The 9269-nt window shown below is 46.8% G+C and overlaps 1 protein-coding gene across 1 annotated transcript; it reads left to right on the plus strand.

The window, feature by feature from the left end:
- Positions 1–2427: 2427 nt before the first annotated feature.
- On the plus strand, positions 2428–3057 carry LOC113406675 (olfactory receptor 6N1-like). Its single transcript, XM_026652482.1, has one exon. The coding sequence runs from the start codon at positions 2428–2430 to the stop codon at positions 3055–3057; it is 630 nt and encodes a 209-aa protein (XP_026508267.1).
- Positions 3058–9269: the final 6212 nt, after the last annotated feature.

A 9269-nucleotide genomic window follows, 5' to 3' on the forward strand; every position in this document is an offset into this window, starting at 1 on the left:
CTTCCCAGAGCCAGGTAGTCTGCACTGATCCACTCAAGGTCATTCTTGGCAGTATCATTGGTGCCCACGTGGAGAAGCAGGAAGGGGTAGCGATCCAAGGGCTTGATGAGTCTCAACAGTCTCTCCATCACATCGTGAATCCTAGCTCCTGGGAAGCAGCACACTTCTCGATTTTCCCAGTCAGGATGGCAGATAGATGACTTAGTCCCCCGGAGGAGGAGTCCCCGACCACCACCACCCACCTCCTTCTCTTGGGAGCGTTGGTTGTGGAACCCCCATCCCAAGGACAGTGCATCTCATGCCTTCCTATCAGTGGATTCTCCTTCTGCTCCCTTCCCTGAGATGTATCATCTAATCCACTCTCCGCATTAGTACCTGTGGAGAGAACATGATAATGGTTGCTCACCTGCATCTGCATTGATGGTACATGGATGCTCCTCTTTCTTCTTCTGATGGTCACATGCTGCCAATTTTCTTCACCCTCCTTCTGTCCTTGCTGCGCAGCCTGCTCTGAATCTCCAGAATGTTGTGCCCGTAGAAGCATATCCTGATGTCTGTCCAGGAAATCTTCATTTCTCTTATGCAACACAGGGCTGATACTTGTTTTTCCAGACCTTGAACCTTCTCTTCCAATATGGAGACCAGCTTGCACTTTGTACAGACAAAGTCGCTTCTGTCCTGTGCAAGAAAGATAAACATGGCACATCCTGTGCAGGTCACAACAGCTGATCGCTCACCATCCATATCACCTTCCTTCTAAGAGCTTCCTCAGCTGTTGCAGCTACTACTCAGAGGATCCTGCAAGTTGAACGCCTCTGCGGCTATTTCAGGAAGCAGTGTGGCTAGGGATTGTAGTGTGGCCATGTGGATAGTCTTTAAAGAAGCATGGATGCCAGTGATAGGAAAAAAAACCTACTGGGCTATTATTTGTCAAATAAATATTTGCCAGGATTTTAGGGGGCCCAATTTGAGACACTTTAAAAGGGCCTGATTTCCAGAAAGAGCTGAGAACTTATTTTACATCTAAACAGAGAGCCCTGGTTGATTGTAGCTTTGTATCTATGCATGTGAGAGGCAGAAAGAAGCAGAACGCAAGAGAGGCAGGGGTTAGCATAGCCTTGGGGTAAAAACAAGAGACAGAGCTACTTTTGGGCACAGGACCCAATGGAAAGGCAGACTTGGATTGCCGAATGAGGAAAGTGCCTTCTGCACATTCTTTGTAAATAAACAGGATTCTCTACAAACATCTCTGACTTTTATCATTGATCTCTGCTACCTGTGCCGGCCAAGGGACAATGGTGTTTAAATTTATTTCTCCATGTTGACTGCTGAAGCCTCCCTGCCCCATTCATGCTAAAGATTTCCCCCTCTTGGGGTGTGACCCTATGCCCAGTGAAGACCCTTCATATTGTAAACTGTCCAGGGTTCATCTCTGTGTCTTGTACTTAATAAATAACAAAAGTGAGGCACAGAGAGGTTAAGGGACATACTCAAGGTCACCAGCAAGTCAGAGACAAAGGCCGAAATTGAGCCTTTTGATAGGAGAGGCCTATCCTGGCACACAATCCAATGCTTTTACCTTGACATAGTGTTACCTATCATCAGTTATTATCCACAGTGTCCCAAATCCTCAGGCTTCACAGAAAAGGTTGGGCCTGGAGTTGGTCCACAATTTGCTGAATGACCAGTTTTCCTCTCAGTTTGCTGATTCAACAAAATGCAAATGTTTCATGTTAACATACCGTTTTTGGCACATTTTTTATGACAAATGAGTGCGGTATTTTATTTCTGTAACTTCAAAGCACGTCAATTCTACTATCATCTCAAGTTTAATAGACTAGAATAGAACGAAGTAGAAATGATAAAGTAAAAAAGGAAGTGCTTTATCGATATCCCAACAAAGCACGTCAACATTTTGATAAGGTTCTTTAACTGTCTCCGAAATGAAATTTGTCAGAATTTTGCTGGCAATGTTGCTGTTTCATTATGATCTGGGATGAAAGGCAATTTCAGAATGTCAGGATTGCCCATGGAATGGAAATTCTGAGTTTTGACCAGGTCACATTGTTGAAAGAAGAGAAATAAATGAAGCACTTCCTCTTATTCACAATAGGGGTGGAGGGCCAGTACTATTGCTCTATCTTGCTAAACCTCATTGCCCTTCCAGCCATAGGATAGAACCCAGGAGTCCTGATGCTAAAACCCCCTTCTCTAATCCACTAGACCCCAGGCCTTTCTCAGAGCTAAGATACAACCCAGGAGTCCGGGCCTCCATTGCTCTAACTGCTGGACCCCACTCCCGTCCTTCACTGCTGTAATCACTAGACAGCACTATTTCCCACAAGGACATATAGCTGCAGGCTTTATGGATAGTTTTTTCATTGTCTCATAATTATCTGATGACTCTCTTTCCCCCAGACCCTCCCTATGAAGGAAACAGGCAGTGGAAACCTCACCACCATCTCCCACATCCTCCTCCTGGGATTTGGGAACCTCAAGAAAAAGTGGCTCCCGCTCTTTACTGGCTTCCTAGCTGTCTATATCATATCCATGGACGCCAACCTCCTCCTGGTGGTGCTGGTGGTGCTGGACCCCCATCTCCAGACCCCTATGTATTTCTTCCTCTCCAGCCTCTCCTGCCTGGAGATTGTCTCCACCTCCAACATCTCCCCTGTGATGCTCGCTGATCTCCAGACAGGCAATGTGATGATATCTCTTGGCGGCTGCCTTGTGCAGCTCTATGTCTTTGGCGCCCTGGCCACCGTGGAGTGCTTCCTGCTGGCAGCCATGTCTTATGACCAGTATTTGGCCGTGTGCTGCCCACTCCACTACCCTTCGCTCATGGATGGCAGGGTCTGCAGGCAGCTGGTGGTTGGGTCCTGGGTGGGCAGGTTCCTGTTCATGGGTATTGTGTCACTGTCACTTATAGCCTTGAGCTTCTGCGGGCCCTGCGAGATAGACGACTACTTCTGTGATTTCCAGCCCCTCCTGGAGCTCTCCTGCACCTTCACCTCCAAGGTCCAGATGGTCACTGTCAGGTTTCCCTTCCCACTCTGAACTCTGGGGTACAGATGTGGGGACCTGCATGAAAAACCCCTTAAGCTTATTTCTACCAGCTTAGGTTAAAAACTTCCCCAAGGTACGAATCCTTCCTTCTCCTTGGATGGTATTGCTGCCACCACCAAGTGAGTTAGATAAAGATTCAGGAAAAGGACCACTTGGAGTTCCTGTTTCCCCAAAATATCCCCCCAAACCCCTTCACCCCCTTTCCTGGGGAGGCTTGAGAATAATCTACCAACCAGACTAGTAATTAAAGTGAGCACAGACCAGACCCTTGGGTTTTTAGGACACTAAAAACCAATCAGATTATTAAAAAACAGAACTTTATTATAAAGAAAAAAAGTAAAAGAAGCACCTCTGTAAAATCAGGATGGGAGGTAATTTTACAGGGTAATAAGATTTAAAACACAGAGGGTTCGTGTAATGGTCCCTCGCTCTCCTGGTCGGAGGAAGGCCACTCAGCCTCACTCCAGGGACTGGTCAGTTTTCTCTGGCTGCCCTGCTGTTTTGGGGAGCAAGGGGGAGAGGCACGGAGCCCTCCCCCTCACTCATCTGCTCCCCCCTACTTCCACCCCCACTGGCGCCCCCTTCACCACCCCGCATATCACCTGGACCTACTCTTCTCCCCTCGACATGGCTGTTTGCTTCCCCACTTTTCACCACCTTGGACAGTTTGCAGCAGTGAGGAGCAAGAGACTGAGTTACACAAGCACACGTGGGCGCTCGTGCCTCCTTACCTTGGACTTCCCTTCCCCCACCTGTGTTTGGCTGGTGGTCTCCCCTCCCTGCTGTCCTCCCCAGCCTCCCTGTGTTAGTTTGCCACTACCCTCCCTCTGCAGCCTGCCCTGCCTGCTGCTTGCTTTGACCCTTTGGGAGTTTCCCTTTCTGTTGGTTTGCCTGCCGTGCCCAGACTCAGTGTTTGTTAGTTTGCCTGCCCCGCCCCAGCCCTTCAGTGTTTGCTACCTGCCCTGCTGCAGCATAAACACACCCCTGAGTGCAGCAAGTTTCAGCTCTGTAAAGTGCCAGTGTAGACAGTGCACCAGCGCTGGGAGCTACGCCCCTCGCGGAGGTGGTTTTTTTAGAGTGCTGGGACAGCTCTTTCCCATCGCTCTGCCGTGACTACAGAAGCCATGTTAAAAGGCTGCCATGGCAGCTCTTTAATGTTGCCAGTGAAGATGTGCCCTAAGTTACTAGATCCCCTCCGGAGGAAGACTCACCAGGCTGCAGCAGCCAGCTGTGGTGATAGCCTGCAGGAAGGGTCAGAACAGCGATAGGAAAAATGGAAGGGTGGACACTAAGACCCGGGGGTGCTCCAAATTTTCGGGTGCCCTACACAGCTGCGTATGCCTAAGGACAGCCCTGCTGGTGGCCACACTCCCCAGCCACCTCTGGCTAACCCAGTGCTATGGCCTCCTCCGCTCACGCTAACCCACCTCCCTGGGCTGCTCATCACAGCCCCAGGCCTTGCTAGTCCACCATCTCATCCTGCTCCATCCCCGTTAAGACACCATCCTCATCTTCTCCATTCTGGCTTCCTCACAGCCCTATCCTGCTCCACCAGTGCTTATCCATCTTCTCATCCAGCTGCTCCCCCTGCCCTAACTCACTGCCCCCACCTGCTCCACCCATGCTAACTCACTGCCTGGCTGATAGCAGGGGGCGATTTGTCAGGATTGAAGGCCATTGGCAGAGATACAGAGGGATGGGTGGGGAGAAATAAGCCATGAAATATTGCCCATAGTACGTACAATGTGATTTGACAATACTTTGTGAAATAAGCTGATTTTTTCTATGTACAGGAAGGCAATGGAGCTACAGTCTTGGTTCCTATGTTTGTTTATTTCTTAATTACTCACTAGAGTATTTATTGAAACAATACCTCAGGGAGAAAAAGAGTTTGTTCCATTTGAGGAAATAACCCCATCCCAACAATTCTTTTTAATATTTTTGAGTTCCATGAAGAGACTTAATCAAACGTAACTCCATGTTAATGCATTGTGTGTGCTCTGGGGCCTATAGTGCTAACAGATCATGAAGATTCTCCCTTAGCTCTAGGGAAATGGTCTGTGGAGGGAACTGAGGCTAAATTGGAACATCTAGAGTGTAGGACTTGAAACAATGTTGGGGGTATGAAAAATTAGCCACAGAGGAACAAACAGTCTTCTTGGGTGTTCTCCAGAATCTCAGATTTCATTTGGGGAAGGGGACAGGGAAATCTGTTGCTGTTATGGTAGAGAAGGAAACCTTCAAAATGTGATCGGAGAGTGACTGATGCAGGGAAGTCTGCTTGAATTTGCAGAGAGCCTGAAGAAATAGCTTTTGGTGTGAAATGTTCCATTCATTTCTATGTGTCAGATGCCATTCCTCAGTGTCCTCTGAGCTAGCCATACCATAGGGATGGATTGGAACTGGTGCCTTAAAGGGAGAAGGTCTATATCCCCGGGAAGGGGAGACCCAGAGTGTGGGGGTACTGTGGTGGGCAGAACCCCAAGGGTAAAGGGCACTGGGGTCCAGGAGGGAAACTGGGGCCTGAGGCAAAAGTGACACCGGCCAGCAGGTTGTGCTCCAAGTGCTGGAATCAACCTAATTCCCGGAGCAACCAGCAGGAATCGCCACGGTGGTGAGTCTGCGATCTGCTACAGGGACCTAGAGGTGAAGGCTCCATATTCCATTCCCCAGATGCTCTGAGTGCTAAAGCTAACTGGGGGGGGCGGGAATGTCTATCATACTGGCCTCATTTCTACATGGCTAGAAAACAGATTTGCCACATGTGCTACGAACATTGTCAAGTTTTTAGGAATGGCGTTTTTGCAGCCAGCCAGTCAATCTGTGGAACTCTTTGCCAGAGGATGTTGTGAAGGCCAAGTTTATAACAGGGTTCAAAAAAGAATTAGCTTAGTTCATGGAGGATAGGTCCATCGATGGCTATTGGCCAGGGATGGTGTCAATAGCCTCTGTTTGCCAGAAGCTGGGAATGAGAGACAAGGGATGGATCACTTGGTGATTATCTGTTCTGTTCATTCCCTCTGAAGCACCTGGCATTGGCCACTGTTGGAAGACAGGATACTGGGCTAGATGGACCTTTGGTCTGACCCGGAATGGCCGTTATTATGTTCTTAAATGTTCTAGTACCACCTCCCTCCCCACACACACACATATAGCCATTAGTTAATGTTCATACAAACAAGAGCACAAGTAACTTTATTTAAGTTAATAAACTTAATTTTGGTTAATTTCATTTATTATAGCTGGATTATGTGGCATGGGGCTACTAATAAGAATCATCTTATAAAAACTGACTGAGCTACTTCATAGGTTAAAGTAACAGTTTAGTTAATATAGACAAACTAAAACTACAACTACACACAATCCTACACAATTGTTAAAATATACCAAGGCTATTGTCCAAAATAAGGGTTTTAAACCATTTCTGATACCATTAGGGAAGTTGGCTTGTATTTGAAAGTGAGAAAAACCCAACACTGTTATTATTTCCTTTGGGTCATGGCCCTTTTCCTTTTTCACTCAGTGAAACTGGAGAGTTAACAATGTGGGTCCTTCCATCCTACAAGGTCCACTATCAATATCAGAGCTATATATTTAGGATTGGAAGGTTTAGATTTTTATCTGTAAATGTCAATTTCACTGCATACACACACTGATGAAAAAATACTTCCAGAAATAAAAATAGAAATTCACAGCTCGCCAAAGAAAACTGCTGCTTGAAAACTTATTTGACAGTGATTTAGGGATATTCACTTTGTATATTTTGACATGATGTTGACTGTTTGTGTTTTAAGGGTTATGCAGCTTTACCTTTCTGAATCTCATCTGTAGTCATTAAATAATTGTCTGTCCTATTACGCAATGATGAAAATTTAAATTGATAATCTAAAAAATGCTTAAAAGTCAACATTGATTTATCTATCAAAATTAAAAAACAATAAAAATTGAATTCTGACGAGCCTAAATATATTATATCTTAGATTGTGAAAGGTGCCTAAGGGAATTAGGCACCCAACTCCCCCCGAAAATCTCAGCCTGCATAGATGTAATTGCAGCCCTCTAAACTCATTGAGCAAACCTCTTGTTCCCATGTGACAGGAGAGTGTGATAAGGACTGATCAAAGACTGTTACAACCAATCCTTGCTGGGATACAGTTGGCACCCAAACACACCGCACAGTTATCAACTGTGCTACAGTTATGGATCAGCTGGGTGGGGACTGTGCAGCATTAAGTCTGCCATATTGGTTGTCAAAAAATCATTTAAAAATACTCTTTCTATGCTGGACCAGGAAATGATTATCCAGCCATGTTAGCTACAAACCCTTTGGCAACGGGTTGTCTGAAAGGCCACATTGTGATCATTATGGTAGATCACAGAGTTGCGTCTCTGTACCTGATAATTAGGGCCCTACCAAATTCACGACTGTGAAAAAGAAGTCATGGACCATGAAATCTGGTCTCCCCCGTGAAATCTAATCTTTTGTGTGCTTTTACTCTATACTATACAGACTTTACGGGTGAGACCAGCGTTTCTCTAACTGGGGGACCACATCCAAAAGGGGGTTGGAAGGTTATTGTAAGGCGGGGGGGGGGTCACAGTATTGCCACCCTTATTTCTGCACTGTCTTCATTGGTGAATGGCTAGAGAACGGTGGTTGCTGGCTAACGGCCCAGCTCTGAAGGCAGCAGCACAGAAGTTAGGGTGGCAATACTGCAACCCCCCTACAATAATTTTGTGACCCCCCCCCCACAACCGCCTTTTGGGTCAGGACCCCCACAGTTACAACACCATGACATTTCAGAATTAAATATCAGAAATAATGAAATTTACGATTTTTAAAATCCTATGACCGTGAAATTGACTGTGAATTTGATAGCCCTACTTATAATCCTAGCTACTGTCCCTGAGGGCAAACTGGACCTCACTAAACACACTGCACCGCAAACCTTGTAGAACTACTATAAGGTACTAATCCTAAATACACTGACTGCCCCAATTCTTAACAATACCACAAAGCAGCGAGCAGGCCCTTAGGTATTCCTGGAGGCTCCCCATTTCAGATCACTGACTAGAAGACAACTGTTATCAGTGGTGACAGATGACAGAACAAGGAGTCTCAAGTTGCAGTGGGGGAGATCTAGGCTGGATATTAGGAAACACAATTTCACTCGGAGGGTGGTGAAGCACTGGAATGGGTTACTTAGGCCTGGTCTACCCTATGACTTTAATTCGGATTGAGCAGCGTTAAATCGAATTAACCCTGCACCAGTCCACACAACGAAGCCATTTATTTCGAAATAAAGGGCTCTTAAAATCAATTTCTGTACTCCTCCCCGACGAGCGGAGTAGCGCCAAAATCGATATTGTCATTTCGAATTAGGGTTAGTGTGGCCGCAATTCGATGGTATTGGCCTCCGGGAACTGTCCCAGAGTGCACCATTGTGACCGCTCTGGACAGCAATCTGAACTCGGATGCACTGGCCAGGTAGACAGGAAAAGCCCCACGAACATTTGAATTTCATTTCCTGTTTGCCATGCGTGGAGAGCACAGGTGACCACAGATAGCTCATCAGCACAGGTAACCATGCAGGCCGATAATCGAAAAATAGCACCAGCATGTACCGTATGGGAGGTACTGGATCTGATCGCTATATGGGAGAGGATTCAGTGCTAGCAGAACTTCGTTCGAAAAGACAAAATGCCAAAATTTTTGAAAAAATCTCCAAGGGCATGATGGAGAGAGGCCACAATAGGGACTCAGATCAGTGCCGCATGAAAGTCAAGGAGCTCAGACAAGCCTATCAAAAAATAAAGGAGGCAAACGGTCGCTCCGGGTCAGAGCCGTGGACATGCCGCTTCTATGCCGAGCTGCATGCAATTCTAGGGGGGGCCGCCACCGCTACCCCACCTCTGACCGTGGATTCCGAGGCGGGGATAATCTCATCAGCTACACCTGAGGATTCTGCGGATGGGGAAGAGGAGGAGGAGGAGGAGGACGAGCTTGCGGAGAGCACCCAGCACTCCATTCTCCCCAACAGCCAGGATCTTTTTCTCAGCCTGACTGAAGTACCCTCCCAACCCTCCCAAGCCAGTATCCAAGACCATGACCCCATGGAAGGGACCTCAAGTGAGTTTACCTTTTAAAATATAAAACTTGTTTTAAAAGCAAGCGTTTTTTAATGATTACTTTGCCCTGAGGA

The sequence above is a fragment of the Terrapene carolina genome, unplaced genomic scaffold, assembly GCF_002925995.2.
Source record: "Terrapene carolina triunguis isolate 2854851 unplaced genomic scaffold, T_m_triunguis-2.0 Scaffold116, whole genome shotgun sequence".
NCBI lineage: Eukaryota > Metazoa > Chordata > Testudines > Emydidae > Terrapene > Terrapene triunguis.

What these genes read in the sequence shown, in the direction of transcription:
- LOC113406675 (XM_026652482.1), top strand. Translation starts at nt 2,428, where the DNA reads ATGAAGGAAACAGGCAGTGGAAACCTCACCACCATCTCCCACATCCTC.